Here is a 15,829-nt window from a genome sequence, read left to right on the forward strand (position 1 = left end):
TTTTTTTTTTTTTTTTTTTGAGCAACGCATTTTCAGCACAGTCGATGAAATTGCGAGCTCACAAAAACGCAAGTCAACTAATGGTTGTTAGAAAAAAGTTCATCTGCAAAACAAGCAATGAGAACCCCCAAAAAATTTAAAAGTTGAAAGAATTGATCAACTTTAAAGAAGCATTACCCAATAGAGGATGCCTATTGAAGAAAGATGGACACGGATTTGGCGGGGTCATCCAGATTGAATTTCCACCTGTAAAATATATGACGAAATTTAAACCCTTTGGATTGTGGTGCATCGCACAGTTCACTTTCTTTATCAAGAATATTTCCACTATCAGACCAGCTGCAAACTCTCTTTAAATGGCTTCCAAAAATAATTGGAAAATAGTGAAGAATTTAGACCTTGGCAGTAAAGCCCATCGCACCAGAAAATTAAATTGTAGTTTTACGTACAAGCAGAAAATGAAAATGCGAAGATTATAAAAGTTTGGTCGTTGCAGTACGTGTAAATACATAAGGTGCCTTTTAAGCCTAATGGAATAAGCCCTCCCTCTTTCTTTACCAATCAGAAGTCTCTTGGGCATGTAATTGCAACTCAACAAACAGAAGAAGTCCTCTGTGACCTATTTCAAAGAAATCAGTAGAGGAGAAATGATAAAAAGGAGAGGTACATCCCCTTAAGTATTTCACAGAACAAGCGTGGTGAGGGTTAGCGGAAGGTATACCCATGCTTAGGACATACTTAAAAGTGAAAGAAACTCATATACTTTGGCGACAGTAAAACTAACAAAAATGTGAATAACAGCAGAAAAATCATTTTAAATAGAAAAGCATGTACAGAGAACTGTAGTCAGGAAGTTCTTCCAACAAAAGAAGATACCTGGACCAAAGTGTGTTCTCCTCGTTCGTCTATCTCAAGAACATTGACTTTTCTGAAAGCTGGTTTCCCTGCTCAAGTTATAAATTCAAAAAAAGTAAACATGATTGAATATTGAAGCTAGTAACTATTGAAACACGGTCAGATAGACAATGGAAGTAAACATGAACAGGATCATGATCGTGATGGCCATATAAAATTTATCTAGAAATCCATGAATAATGACACTCCACTTTCTTAGCCAACAACTTAAGAGACTTTTGCTTTCCCTATCACGTACATTTTTATGGTAGCAACACTGTCCACTCAAGAAAACATGAGTTTTATTGAATCAGCATATAAGATGCGAGCAAAAACCTGAGGAAGTAGCAACGTACAGGCCCTGAGCAACCTCAGGTATTGCATCCATCCAATTAGCAGGTCAATGCTCACCTACAAAGAAAGCGCTCTTAATCATTTATATGCAATTAACAGAAAAAAAAATGAAAAAAAAAAAAAACGTTCTGACAAGAAACAGAACTAGCTTTCACACATAGTGATGTAACCTCCAATTATTTTGCACCCTAACTCAGAGAGCAAGTGCCGCAACCATTTGCAAGAAATTTAAATCGTCAACCATATTCAAAGATTTTCAACGTTATTTTCATGCAATTTCAGAGGAACAAATGACCCTTGCTAATAGAATTTCCGACATATCATCTAACAAGTAACACTGCAGGATTAATATTACTCTCAGAACAGTAAACTAGTTTAAGGGATGAAATGAAAAAGGTTAACCATAACCAGAAATGTCATAATAGATGTACCTCATCATCTTGAATTATTCAAGTTACAAGTTTTTAAAATTCCTCTTTGTACCTTGCATAGTTTAGACAAGAAAAAACAGTAAGAAAGTCGAAGATATTATATGTTCAGATGTTCTAGAATGTTTACATCACATTTTTCTAGTATTAATGTATTTTTTGCTAGATAACTTCTGAAAACTAGCAACTTATATTCTAAAATTAGCAATTATAACAGCCAGAAGTTCAAAAATGAAAACGTGCAGATACGTGAAAACTTATCGATTTAATAACTGGATCTGCTTGTTTCCCTTGGAAAGAGCTTTCCCCCACCAATGTATGAGTTTGTAATACTTGCCTAGAAGATGACGCACTTTCTCTAGCATTTTTTAGGACTTGACTGAAATAATTACTCACCTATCCCTTTTATCTATAATTGCTTCGTCACCAGCCACTTCCTCATATTATTTATTCATTCTTGTTTTCCTTTACTACCAAAAATCAGGATACTGACACTGGGTGGGGGAGGCCTGTTACCTGTTATTTGTTTACCAGACAGATTTCACATTCATCAATCTTTCTAGGTTTGCAAGACAAGCGGTCCTGAATCGTTATTTAGGTGATTTAGCAATATGCTATATATCAGGATCCAAAGCCTCCTTCCCCCTGGCTAGGGCATCTGCATCTAACAGATGTTTGAGAAGAATCTTCATGTTATATTCTAAAATAAAGTAGTAGTAACAAAAAGTTACAGCTAAATTACATAACCTAAGTATCATAAGAATAAAACTCAAAGCAGCATAGATAAGCAAATAAAAACTTTGACAGATTTCAACCACGGTGAAAATTAAATCTGTTGAACCGGGACGGCTAGTTAGAAATGGCTGTAGACAATAAAGTCTGCAGCTTATAGAAACTACAAACAAAATAATCATTCTCTGAATATATATAACATGCAGAGACAAGACGAGAAATTTACAAAAAGTTATATTGCCTAACCTGTTTCTCCCAACGCAAAATGTTCCATCAGCAAAATATGCAGCAAACTGTGTATGAAGCATAAGGGTGACTGGTGAGGCATTCTAAACACAACCATGAAATACATTTCCTAAATAGTTGGTTAGTGAATTACGAAAAGGAGGAAATTCCTTGTGCCAAAGAGTAGACAATAGTCCAGGAGAAAATGTTTCTATACAAATTTATCAAATGGAGAGTAGCAGAAGCAGAATAACTAATTCTTAGGCAATAGTGCTTCATTAGACCGGGAAATGAGGTAGAAATACAGAAATAGCCTCAAGGCTTCATAACGTTGATACCCTCCCCAGCATCAGAGCAGCAGGCTTATGAACTGATGATGTTTCTATACTCTTTAACAATTCTAGGAGGCTAGTAACATTCTTACCGAAATGGCAGACCAAATAGGAAAAGGAGACATCTAAAGTTAAAAGAGGCACTCTAAATTCGTCACTAATACTACATCTTCAACATTCCATTGCAGTCTCAATTATTTGTTTCATTTCAACAATCACAACTGCCTTGTGCATATAAACTAGTAAATTGGGATTTCAACAATTTTCATTTGACACTGGATTATAGGCAAACAAGCAATCAGATATCAAACGATGACAATACATAACAATAAAACTTCTGCATATTCATGGAAATCTCGTCCAGCGTCGGGTTTATGTCACCTAACCTGAAGTTCCCCTTCACAGGCGATGAACAGGGACAGGATGCAACCCTTTTCAGTCAGAGGGACTCTGCTTCCTTGACCATCATTGAAGCTGCGTCAAAACTGTGCATTGCTGCCAGGTAATACTTGCAAACAAGACGGCTTACTTAATGCAATCTGAAAAATAGTTGGTGGCTCACAACTTCAAGGGAATTGGAAGCAACCAATAACACAGATTAAAAATACCAGTTAAAATGCATTTACCGTTTCGACGTATTCGTATAAAATCTCGAGCAAATACGGAGTATCTGATTCTTTCCATGGCAGCCGACGATAGACAACTTTTGAACAAATCTTCTAAAGCTTGTAATATATGAAAACAACTCAAGCTATCATGCAAGCTTTTGAACAAACTAATAAAATCGGGGGTAAAGAGACCGGTGTGAATAATCTGAGAACTGTTTGTGACAACCTGGCCATCGATCTATCTACACTTTCCACATTGATTTTGTTTCAAAACATCTTTAAAAAAATAAAATGTAATTAAATAAACAAGCACGCACACAAGTTCCAAATAATGTGCAGCAGTGCAATCTCTTTCACAACAGTCATAAATTTCCTAAATTAAAGACCACCGTACCTGTTCGTTCTGAATTCGCTGCAACAGTAATCGATGCAAAACAAGTTTCATTAACGATCAGCAATAGCATCAGAAATATCAAACACGAGAAAATCCGAGAAATATCAAACACGAGAAAATCCGATAATCTAGACAAAGTTTGAGTAGGCCTACCCCTCCAGTGGAGCCGATATCTTATATTTGCAAAAAAAAATAAAGCTCGATCAAAGACTTTCCTGACAAGTTATCACGCAAAGAAGAAGCGATCACTAAACATGAAATGGAAATGGCTTCTGTGAAAAGCGAAGTTGAACGGAAATAAAGAGAACCGGAGTCGGAGGGCTTAACGACATCGTTGTAGAACAAGCCGTCGTTGAGATCTGGCCATGGAATTCCGATAACCTGAAAGAACCTTCCGAGCATTATACGGATTGATCTTGAATGTGGAAATCGAGAAACAAATTTGGCCAGCAATGCATTCCGCGCCGCTGGTCCTTGAAATGCAGGAATTCAGTGCAGAATCACGAGCGGGAAGTAGCGTTGTCTTGAAGAGGAGAGTAAGAGGGAAAAGTAAGTTCAACAATCTCTTGACTCGGTCAAATCGGTAAAAATCGTTACATTTATAAACACAACGAGAAATATATATATATATAGAGAGAGAGAGAGAGAGAGAGAGAGAGAGAGAGAGAGAGAGCGGTCAGATGCGAATCCTCGTTATAAATGTTGCTCAACTAAAATTAAAAAGAAAAAAGAAAAGAAAAAGAAAATAATATATATTATGATTTAAATTTAATTTAATTTTATCTTAAAAATTAGAAGTTGATTCTTACCGTCTTGAATGTTAAATTTATATAGTTTTTTTTTTTGAACTTTTCAATCTAAATTTGATTAAATTTTACCAATTGTAACAATTTTTTACCCCTCCAGTATCCACCAATTTCTACTAAATTTTACTTGGCCAAACCATAGCATAAGAGACTAACACAATATCCAAAATGAAAAAGATTAGCTTTTATTGTTAATATATATAAGTGTATATAATGATTTACGAATTTGACCCAATTTTAATAACTAATTTCTTTTAAAATTATAAAAACTCAGTTAAATAACGTGATAATGGGCTTCTATGTATCTCCCAAAATATATTTATTTTTATTTTGTTATTTATGTACCAACACTTTAATCTAATACGCCTTGGTTGATGATGATTATTATTAAAACATATAGGGGTAAAATTGGAATTAATATTAGAAGTTACTAAAAAATGCAATTTGCCCAATAACAAATCAAATAACACATTATTGAAAATTGGGTATCTATTGTCAGGGTAACATTTTTAGCTTCTAGAAGTTAAATCTATAAATATTATTTTTATCTATGAATTTAGTTGTATAGTTATCCACTTTTTAAATATGCTTTAAAAGACTTAGAATTTTTGAAAAAGGAAAAATTGGAAGAGATTATTGATATCTATTAATATTCGTGAGTGCAAGATCCCACATTGGTTGGAGAGAAGAACGAATTCTTCGGGTGTGGAAATCTATGAAGAAAAGTCCAGAAGAGAAAGTCTAAGAATGACAATATCTACAAGTACTGAATTTAGAATATTACAGTGAGTATCCAAAATAAATTAACAGACAAGTTTAGACAAGTTTATGGCCGTGAGTTACTTCAGTATCGTAGTACTTGCAACTCGAACATAGGTTCGAGGTTTTCAAAATAGAGGTACCATGCGTCCTTGAACCGATAATCATCTTTTGGTTAGCTAACTAACTAAAAAGTAAGTGGAAAAATGATGAGAAGGAAACATCGAGAACACAAAGTCAACTTGACTCGGCCTTTACAAGGGAGAAAACGTCATAAACGTCGTAAACGCCAATTCAAGATCAGACATGCAAAACAGAAATTGTGCTCCATTTGCCATGAGTTTTCCATAAACACTTTTGGAAGGTTGAAGGAAAAGTACAAAAGAAATCAACCTTCCTGGGTCAACTAAAATAGTGATTGATTTAGCCGACAATATTGAATTCAATTCATGACAAAGTCTCCCATCTCCTCACATTTCACCATCTTTCCTCTATAATACGTTGTGTTTCTCATCACCTTCCTTCTGAGCCAAAATATGACAAAGCAAAATTGAACAACATTCCCACCGGGATTTAATACACACACAAAGACACTTTTTATTTCATCAATTTATACTTTGAACTGTCAAATACTGCCAAATACTTTGAACAAACTGGTGTATAATGGAGAATTAAACACAATAGGATACAGAGAAGAACACTCACAATAAATGGTGAAGGAGAGATCAGCAGGGTATGTTGGTTGGTGATGGAGGACCTGCTACCTGAAGAGTGGTAACTGGATTCCAGCTCTCGATGTCGCCACAATGACCGTTTTTCACAGTAACTACGGGAAAAGGGGTCGATTTGCTGATTGAATCTTGGAGGGTTAGTTTTTCCGAAGCTACTGCCTTGAGTCGGAATCGCTCTGCCCTTGAGCCGATAACCTGGCCTAAGACTGATGCTGCAATTGTAAATGCCATTGCTGACTTCGGCATTAAGATGGATTTCCTCAGCATAGCTATAAATGGAACAGCTGCATGAACGGCAGCAAACCAAGAGGGTGAGAATTTTTCGGTGTGTTCTCTCCATATTCCTAAAGGTACATTTGCTGCCATGCCTAGTAGACCGATTGCGAGTACTTTTGCTGGCAACGGTTGGGGTCGGAGATTCTTTGCAAATGCAGTCTTTGCTAATGCTGCTCTTGCTGCAACTACGGCTGGTGGACATCTAAATTTCATGCCTGGTGGGGGCTGAAGAGCTTTCGCAACAAGCGGTATGACATTGCTAACAGCACGGTACGACTTCGCAATTGGGCAGTTCCCCATTTGCAGCCACTCATTACCCACAGCTTCATGTGAATTTCCACCCTGAAAATGAACATAATGATAAGTCAAGAGAAAAGATCACATACATCCTACAGATTTTCATCCATTCCGATCACAATATTCTTTAGCATATGAATTCCATCATTTTTCACCTAACAGCCAAAGTACTCAATGGATATAACCCATCAAAGATTAACAATTGATCACCTTTGAAGAAGACTCTTTCTTGGATGACTCAAATTTCTTTTTCTGATTTTTCCACTTGTCTGAAAATGAATCAAAGCTGAAGGGACCTCCAGGTCCGAAGGAAGAGAGACTAATGGTGGCAGCTTTTGCAGCTAAAGGATTGAACTGCGATGGGGCTGGTTTGAGTTCTACACTCTCTGGATGCATAGATCTTCCAGAGAGTGGAACCACTCCATCTCGACCATGGAAAAGCCTAAATGCCATATCAAAATTAGGACCATCTTCAAAAATTGGCCCTTTAGCTCCACGCACCTATAACAAGTGTAGAAGCAGTTATTAGATTAACTAGAAATCAGAAAAATGTCAGAATTATATGCAAAACTGAGTTACAAGAACATCGAGGGAGACCTAACAACAACCTACATTGAAGATCATAAGTTTTGTCGAATAACTAAATATAACACTCGAATCCTGGAGCGAACCGCTAATAGTTATAACAACACACTAAGAGGATAACTAACAGAGGTACAAAAAGTGCATTTAATTCACCTCAGCCATGTCACTAGTGATAAGAAAGTATCCACTTATTCATCTATTAAGTCATACAAGCCAGAAACTAAAACAGGTATACGTATACCATCTACACTAGAATAAGTAGTGCTTGGGCTGGCAACACTAAACTATAAGAAATGATTTATATATAACTAGAATTAATATTTACATGTGTCAAGTGTTGTAAAACAAATATTTATATATTTATATATGTAGAGTATTGTAAATAGTTATAAAAATAATGGAACACTGAATAACTTTGACAGGAAAACTATTATTACATTCCTATTACGTTGAACCCTTAGTATAATTTTAGGGAAATACAGATGCATATCTGATATTAAAGTGTTTTCCATAGTTGAACATTGACCAATGTTGTAATTTATAGGACAAAACGAGTTGAATTAATTCATTTGTACAAATTCAAACACAAAATTATAGAAAGAAAAAACTTACAGGCATGGGGAATGCCATGGACGAGGAAAATGAGAAATGAGTCGGCTCATTAATATTCCTCAAGAATGGGCATCTTTGGATATCCTCTGTAAAGCCTCCAAGGAAATTATCCATTTCTACCTTCAATAACCTAACATACTCAAAGATGGAATGGTCACCATAAGTTTTTTACAACAGAATCGGTATATATTTATATAGAAGAAGAGTACACAAAGAAACAATATCCATAGCATGAAGGTTTTTCTTTTCAATTCAAGCATAAGAGCCCCAAAACCATACGACTGCTTAAAGCCAATTTTCACGAAGAAAAGTCAACCAAAGTAAAATGAACTAGGAATTAGCTTTTCTCCTAAAAGAATCTTCCCAATTCATCTAGAGGCCCTAATCACTAAAACCACTTCAATATGCAGGAGATGCAACAACACGCAGTAGTTGAAAACAAGGATATGCAAGCAATTCTAGACACAACTAACAAAACCGGTTGTTTTTTCAATCAACTCGATCAACACTTTGAGCAAAATTGTCATTCAATTAAGGCTATATGCGAAAAAATTCCACAACAACCAACTCTGAACTGAATCCATAGCTAACGGATCCTGAAAATACAAAACTAAAACACAAATCCGAAACAATTCGAATGTATTGAGCTCGTAAGAAGCAGATGTACGTCTAGCAAGTCAGATCGCACAAAAACTCCAACAATTACAACAAAAAAGAAACGAACGAAAATTGAGAACGCAATTAAAAACAGAAATTAAAAACACGATGCAAAGCCAGATCGGAAACAACAGAAGAAAAAGGAATGCAGAATCGTACCTGGAGATCAGAGAGAGAGAGAGGAAGAGGAGAGGATCGGAGAAGGGATAATAGGTAGGTGAAGGCAGAGATGGAGTAGAAAAGAGAAATGCTTTCGATTTTTGTTTTTCGTTTTTGTTGCAGAACAGAGCGGAGAGAGAGAGAGAGAGAGAGATGAAACGACGCCGTGCAAGACACACGCCTTGGTTGGAGTTCTGAAAGAGGGAGGGAGAAATTGGTAATTTTAATTGGGAAATTTTGGGAAAGAGGCGTGGCGTATGGCGGGCATCCGCGACCTTATTTTGGTCAACGCTTTGCAGCTGCCTCTGTTTTTTTCTTGCTGCCGAAATGGGCTTAGGTTCCCTCATTGTGGGCCCACGCGCCACGCGCTTCACGCGCTTTAAATGCAACTCTTCCTCTGCCCAGCCTGAACTTGGAAGTACTCCCCCCTGGTCTCCCTCTCTTTTTTTTTTTTTTCTTTTTCTTTCAATTATTATTATTAGGTTAATTATTGTTTTTTCTATTATATGAAAGAAAACACTCCATATTAATTTTTTACTAACTTTAAAATAATTTGAAAATAAAAAGACTAAAATATATTAAAATTTATTGAAAATATAAAGACAAAAATATAATAAAAATTACATAATCAAAATAATATTTTTATATTTATTTATTTATTTGAATTCAAAAGATAGAAGTAAATAAGGGAATGCTGAACTTTAATCTGTTTCACTTCCTTTTTGTTTAATTTAATTTAATTTAATTTATTAATTATTCCTCCCTCTCATTTACTTTCCTATTATTTCTCAACTTTGGAGATTTTTTTCTTCCTTTTTTTATTTCCCTCCCTTTACCTTTACTTTTTTTTTATTCAAAATAAAAATAATTCAATATTTATTATATAAGAACGTTGTGCACAAATTGACTATATATTCTATAACAGAGATAGATAATAAATAATTTCTAAAATTTTTATAAAAGTATAGTTGAATCTAGATTAATTTTTTAGTATAATTTAATGTTTTATCTACAAAATTATACTGAAAATGGGCAATTAAATTTGGTTAAAAATAATAATAATCACACAATGTTAAACCATTTTTATACTTGAAATTCAAAATTATTTTTCTTTTAAAAAACGACATGTCGGTTTTCGGGTACCTAAGAAGTCAAAATAATTTTTTATAAAAAAGAAAGTAAATAGAAATAAGATGAAATCCTATGAGTTCGAGTTTAAGAAGAAACTGAATCCATACAAATAACAAAAGAAGTTTTTAACAAAAGCTGTGATCAAAAGCAACTAACTGCCATCACTATGTACAGATGAAAGCAACCAGGAAACTGATGATGGATAGATTCACATCTCTACAAAACTCCAGTGCTTACACTAATGAGTTCTACAAATTCGACAATACGAAATAATCACCTACAAGCCTATCCTATACTATACTAAAAGAAACACCAAGGAAAACACACAAATCTTGCACTAAATAGACAGTCAAATACCAAAATCATTGAACCAACCGACCTACCGCGGTTTCGTTTCCTCACATGTTTCCTTGTACTCTGGCTTCAGCTCATATGTTCCTTGGTGAACACCCTTGTTGTTGTAGACACAGAGATCTTTAAGGATTTCTTTCATATATTGCTGCAAAAATCAGATCATGAGGTGTGCCAATTCAAGATAAATCTTATTTCAGGTCGATCGGTCTCTCGAAACAACTGTTTTGATGTCCAATATGGTGGTCTTTCAAAGAGAGTAAAGATGAACTTGTAGTTGACAAATTTTCATATTGGTTGTCTATCCAATATGGTTGTCTCTAAATCGATTGTTGACAGATTAATGTATATTTATAAACATGCTCTGAAATGATGCACAAGGAAAAAACACAAATGATTCATTTCGATGAGGTAAAAACCAGGTGATAAACTATAGGCGCAAACTTAGTACTAGATGGGTGTGCAAATTCAAGATAAAGCTTACTTCAGGTTGATCGGTCTCTTGAATCAATTGTTTCGAGGTCCAATATGGCTGTCTTTCAAAGAGCCTAAAAATGATCTTCTCCAATTCGCCACGCTCCTTCCTCAGCCTCTTATTTTCCGATCCCTTGCTCACCACCTTCTTCTTCTCCTGTATCACATTTGTTCACACAAAGAGTAAAAAATAATTCTTGGAAGCATTTGAACAAGCTTCCGCCTGACTACGAGCGAAACAGCGAGCAAAATCAAAATTGAAATTGACAATGAGAATATATGGAACAATGTAGAAAAGAAAGTAGTATAAGTACTGCAGCTCCAAATGACAACACGTCCATCCCTGGCATTGGCCTCATATGTCCTCCTGTGACATGATCAATCACCTGTATGGAATATTTGGAAATTTGAACTAAGATCATAAAAGAAATAACCCAACACCCAGGTACGCTGCATAGAAAGTTACAAAGGAGACCTGAATCTGTCTGCTTTTGGTCATAGACTTGTGAGTTCTTTCACGACAGAGTTTCCCGTAACTATCAAGATTTTGATCATGCGGCTTCATGTCAAATTTGTTCAGTATTTTTCCTTCAACAGTAAACTTCCCTAAATTGAAAGAAGAATTGATACCATCAGGCAGATATTCTGTAGTAATGATCTAAAATAATGTTGAATAAGTTCAAAGAATAAAAAAAAGTTATAGCTGCTATAAATTTCTGAAAGTCTTTGTACACAGAGAATTTCAATATTTCAAGATGAAAAATAGAAGTTATAGCTGCTCTAGATTTCTTGAAGTCTCTATAGCACACAGAACTTATCAGTTTTATTTGTTTGTCCAGTAAATAAGCAGAAATTTGAAGATAAAGATCAAGATGGTGGAAATTTGAATAGAAGTTCTCTATACTATAACTCAATCAATGTAAATCTCCTCTGCTAACATTACAGAATCTCAATGTAAAAAGCTGGAACGAACATATAAATGTCAAGACAGAAAATACTTAAGAACCCTGTTCGTATGCAAAGACAAATCTTTTCTGCAGAATTTGATCAACAAGTGCTTTGAGATCATTTACTCCATCTCTCACTGCTGAAAACATGTTTTAATTTTTCATCAGATAAAATATGTGCATCGAGATCAACTACCCCATCTCAATACACCAGATGTTGGACAGAAAAGGAATTAAAGAGGATTGATGAGAGAAAGGACACAGAAAGGGACGGAACTTGGAAGGAACTATAAGCACACAAGCTTCATCTCACCTAATTGGGAAGTACAACAGAAGCCTAATGAACTTGTTGTAGTCAGATTCATCTAAAGAAACTGTCTCTCATACTAACTCCCACATTGTAACATTTTCTTTTTCTTTTTTAACAATGGACACACTATATAAATAACCAGCACGAAGCGAATTGAGATATCTCTCACGCCCAAACCTAGGAATTTTAGAAAGCTTCCTAATGCAAATATATTTGAAAGAGATAATAGCAACAATTCAACCATTGCTGACGATCAAACTCATGATGTTTACTACTATAAAATTAATATTGAATAGACAATTTTGAAAATAATTACTGGCACACATATAGTCTAAAGTAAATAAAAATAGATATTCACATCCAAGATTAATGAAGATGCCAATAACAGTAGAACAAATTATATCAATTGAATCTCATATCATAATTAGAGTAATAATTCATCCAACTGACAAGTAAACATTTGAAGGCATCATATTCATCGGTCAGTTTTTAATAAGCAGGCCAGAGCGACATAAACCAACCTTGTGCTGACTCAGAAAATACAGACATCGGAATGAAATCTGTGGACATATTCAATGAGTAGGCCCTTAATGCTTTTCCAGAGTCGGTGTCAGCCAATTCCATGGTAAACTAAAATCATAGAGGCATTGTAAGCTGAAGAAATAAAGCAAACAGATGCTGATATAATTAATCTCTAATTTCACTTCTAGTATAACTAATAACCAGTGTAAGTACCCTTGCTTGAGAAAAAAAAAACTTAAGCCCAACTTTGATATAACAGATAAAGTTTCTTGCATTTAGAAGTAAGAAAATCTACAAGGGTTAAAAAGGTAAGTAAATCGACAGTCTGTTAGGACGAATAATAGAACCATTACGACGACCTTATTGGAATAAGATTGTTCCTATAGGTTGTACCTTGGTGTGCTTGAGTTATTAAAAATAATAATAATAATAATAGAACCATTACAGGAGCTGTGAGTAAACATTCTTTAGAGATAATTGTAGTAAAATATTGTATCACAATTGGAAGGCCAAAGCCCTGAAAGGCGCTCTCAGCAACATATGGATTAGTTTTCACTTCATGGATAAAGTATTCATCTTCTATGACAAATAACTCTACAATTTATTAAAGGAGAAATAACTAAGAACTATCTTGGAAATGTGCCTTGCAAGAAAATAATTTAAAAGCAAAGAGAAAGTCATTAACATGACATGGCTAGCATTACAAATAGGTAATCTGTCATAGTATTATGGTAAACTTAGTCAAATTGTGATGAAAAAAACTATTTTCTTACTAAAAGGTACCTGAGCCTCCTTGCACACGACCAAACCGAAGGTCTAGTAATTTTTAGCTAAAACCATGTACAAGTCACAACAATTACACAGAGCATCTTCTTATCTAACACGCTAATAAACCAGAGATCAACAGCAAAAAATTCGCTCACCAATTCAAAGCTCTAAATAAATTCTAAACAGTGACATAGTTTGGGAACACATAGCATTTCACAATCTAAAGATTCTATTGTTACTCATTTAGATATTATGTTCTCTGATACTTGCACATCAACCATGTCTACTTACAAACATCTCAACTAAGTTTATGGGACAATCACATGAGCCTATAACATCTGGTTGTGAGAAAACTTGTAGAACTTACATAAAGTTGAATTTGAATCAAAAAGTCACAACTTGTTATTAGTCAACAAATAATTTTAGGAATACAAGGTCGGTGTTGGGAAACATTTGAAGTTTTTAATTTGGAAACACATTGGACCCTTTGCCTCATCACCAGGCACTATAGACATAAAAGTGTGGCTAGAAAAAATATGGAAGAAAAGACAAGGAAGATTTGTGACGGAAAGCATGGACCCAAACAATTCAGTCATGGGCTCAGGGCGGGTTAAACACGAGAAAATGGGGACCAACAGTGATAACCAACAACATCCCGTACAAATCCTTTAGTCAGTAGAAAGTGATAAAACACTACCACTAAATTACTTTATTTTTACCAATCTCCATAGATTCCTGATCCCCTGTGTTCTAAAAATCACAGTTCAAATTAAATACATATGATTGTTAGGAAACCAAGCATGTAAACCAGAAGGACCCCATTCACAGAAAGCATCACGAGAACGTAACAGTGAGAAAGCAATTTAGGCTAACCACCCGGCAATGAAACTTTAACAAAGAATAAAAGTTTCCGTAATCAGTGAAATAAGGAAGGAACAAAAAGATTAAACTATAAGGAAGGAACAAAAAGATTAAACTGAGTAATCAATGAAAACAAATTATAAACTAAAAGAACGGCAAATGCATGCACAGAAGCAAACAGAAAGCCCTAAGATAAAGACAGTATGAAAACAAGAAGCAATGAACAAGGCAATCTAAAATGGAAAACATGCAAAAGAAAGTAAGAAACGGAAGAAATCACACAATACAGTAAGAAGAGAGCCCCCAATCCAAAACCAAAAACGCCATAGCAAGATGACGTTATATACCTCAGTAGATGAAGAATCATCGTCGTCATTCGACTGCAGAGGATCAACAGAAACAATGACCTTAGCGACCGGACGAGAAGGATCATCCGGCGAATTGGAAAGGGCGCGAGTTACAACTTGCGGGCATTTCAATAGCCACATTGCTCTGTCCGCCTTGTTCGTCTCCAAGAAGTCGGTTCCGGCGGCGGTGCTGCTATTGCTGTGGAGTTTTCTGGAACTGCCACGGTCGATGGGTTTGTCGTCGCCGTCCATTGCAGAAGAGAGAACAGGAAGAAGAAGAAGAAGAAGGAAAGCAATGATACGTCTACGGAAGTGAAAAAAATTGAAAGGAAATGGGACAAACGGTTTTGGTTAGAAAGGCATTTTCCGTAACTAACCTCGGTTCCAAGATTTGGATTATATGGACGAATTGCAATGCCGGAAGCCCGGAGAGTGGGGTCCACCTCAATATGCCACACCTGGCTTTTTTCTTTTTTTCTTTTTGCTTATTAAATAATATATATTATTAATTATGAGTTTAATTTCTTAAGATTATATATTTTTAATTATGTTTACAATTTTAAATATGTGGCCTTTTTTTTCATATTTATATTATTAATTATGAGTTTAATTTCATTATATATTTTAATTATGTTTATAAATTTTAAATATGTGGCTTTTTTTTTTTTCATATTAAATAATATATATTATTAATTATGAGTTTAATTTCTTAAGATTATATATTTTAATTATGTTTATAAATTTTAAATATGTGGCCTTTTTTTTCATATTAAATAATATATATTATTAATTATGAGTTTAATTTCTTAAGATTATATATTATAATTATGTTTATAAATTTTAAATATGTGGCCTTTTTTTTCATATTAAATAATATATATTATTAATTATGAGTTTAATTTTTTAAGATTATATATTATAATTATGTTTATAAATTTTAAATATGTGGCCTTTTTTTCATATTAAATAATATATATTATTAATTATGAGTTTAATTTCTTAAGATTATATATTTTAATTATGTTTATAAATTTTAAATATGTGGCCTTTTTTTTCATATTAAATAATATATATTATTAATTATGAGTTTAATTTCTTAAGATTATATATTATAATTATGTTTATAAATTTTAAATATGTGGCCTTTTTTTCATATTAAATAATATATATTATTAATTATGAGTTTAATTTCTTAAGATTATATATTTTAATTATGTTTATAAATTTTAAATATGTGGCCTTTTTTTCATATTAAATAATATATATTAT

The 15,829-nt window shown here is 34.1% G+C and overlaps 3 protein-coding genes, 1 long non-coding RNA gene and 1 pseudogene across 5 annotated transcripts in view; 1 reads left to right on the forward strand and 4 right to left on the reverse strand.

The window, feature by feature from the left end:
• The window catches only part of LOC111460735, a 3,047-nt pseudogene extending 1,335 nt beyond the window's left edge, over nucleotides 1–1,712 (reverse strand).
• A 25-nt stretch (nucleotides 1,713–1,737) lies between these two features.
• LOC111456635 lies at nucleotides 1,738–4,545 on the reverse strand. 2 transcript variants are annotated; one of them, XR_002712797.1, is made up of 6 exons: nucleotides 4,276–4,545; nucleotides 4,121–4,182; nucleotides 3,592–3,985; nucleotides 3,352–3,504; nucleotides 2,655–2,701; nucleotides 1,738–2,340 (listed from the first exon to the last, which is right to left on the reverse strand). It is a non-coding gene; the product is annotated as an uncharacterized LOC111456635 (long non-coding RNA). The 2 variants fall into 2 exon arrangements; XR_002712796.1 differs by lacking the exons at nucleotides 1,738–2,340; nucleotides 2,655–2,701 and having other exon boundaries at nucleotides 3,116–3,504.
• Nucleotides 4,546–6,082: 1,537 nt separating this feature from the next.
• Nucleotides 6,083–9,028, reverse strand: LOC111464821. Its single transcript, XM_023109075.1, has 4 exons — nucleotides 8,850–9,028; nucleotides 8,034–8,163; nucleotides 7,047–7,337; nucleotides 6,083–6,881 (listed from the first exon to the last, which is right to left on the reverse strand). Exons 2-4 carry the CDS (start codon nucleotides 8,145–8,147, stop codon nucleotides 6,258–6,260), a joined length of 1,029 nt encoding a protein of 342 aa, XP_022964843.1. The 5' UTR covers nucleotides 8,148–8,163; nucleotides 8,850–9,028; the 3' UTR covers nucleotides 6,083–6,257.
• LOC111464841 overlaps nucleotides 6,265–15,829 on the forward strand; it is a 30,298-nt gene continuing 20,733 nt past the window's right edge. The window contains exons 1-2 of the mRNA XM_023109093.1: nucleotides 6,265–6,269; nucleotides 8,834–8,855. Of these exons, the coding sequence (XP_022964861.1) occupies nucleotides 6,268–6,269; nucleotides 8,834–8,855 (24 nt within the window). The 5' untranslated portion in view covers nucleotides 6,265–6,267. The remainder of the gene's footprint in view (nucleotides 6,270–8,833; nucleotides 8,856–15,829) is intronic.
• On the reverse strand, nucleotides 10,163–14,904 carry LOC111464830 (general transcription factor IIF subunit 2-like). The gene is made up of 6 exons (XM_023109083.1): nucleotides 14,561–14,904; nucleotides 12,584–12,692; nucleotides 11,281–11,411; nucleotides 11,120–11,191; nucleotides 10,816–10,962; nucleotides 10,163–10,479 (listed from the first exon to the last, which is right to left on the reverse strand). The coding sequence occupies exons 1-6, from the start codon at nucleotides 14,810–14,812 to the stop codon at nucleotides 10,360–10,362; spliced, it is 831 nt and encodes a 276-aa protein (XP_022964851.1). The 5' UTR covers nucleotides 14,813–14,904; the 3' UTR covers nucleotides 10,163–10,359.

This window comes from Cucurbita moschata, unplaced genomic scaffold (assembly GCF_002738365.1).
Source record: "Cucurbita moschata cultivar Rifu unplaced genomic scaffold, Cmos_1.0 Cmo_Scf00002, whole genome shotgun sequence".
Classification (NCBI taxonomy): domain Eukaryota; kingdom Viridiplantae; phylum Streptophyta; class Magnoliopsida; order Cucurbitales; family Cucurbitaceae; genus Cucurbita; species Cucurbita moschata.

Coding starts and splice junctions, on each gene's coding strand:
- LOC111464830 (XM_023109083.1), bottom strand. CDS start 14,812: ATGGACGGCGACGACAAACCCATCGACCGTGGCAGTTCCAGAAAACTC. Junction 12,693..14,560: donor ATGATTCTTCATCTACTGAG/GTATATAACGTC, acceptor CTATGATTTTAG/TTTACCATGGAATTGGCTGA. Junction 11,412..12,583: donor ATTTTCTGAGTCAGCACAAG/GTTGGTTTATGT, acceptor CTTTCAATTTAG/GGAAGTTTACTGTTGAAGGA.
- LOC111464821 (XM_023109075.1), bottom strand. CDS start 8,147: ATGGATAATTTCCTTGGAGGCTTTACAGAGGATATCCAAAGATGCCCA. Junction 7,338..8,033: donor CCATGGCATTCCCCATGCCT/GTAAGTTTTTTC, acceptor CACTTGTTATAG/GTGCGTGGAGCTAAAGGGCC. Junction 6,882..7,046: donor AGAAAGAGTCTTCTTCAAAG/GTGATCAATTGT, acceptor GTTCATTTTCAG/GGTGGAAATTCACATGAAGC.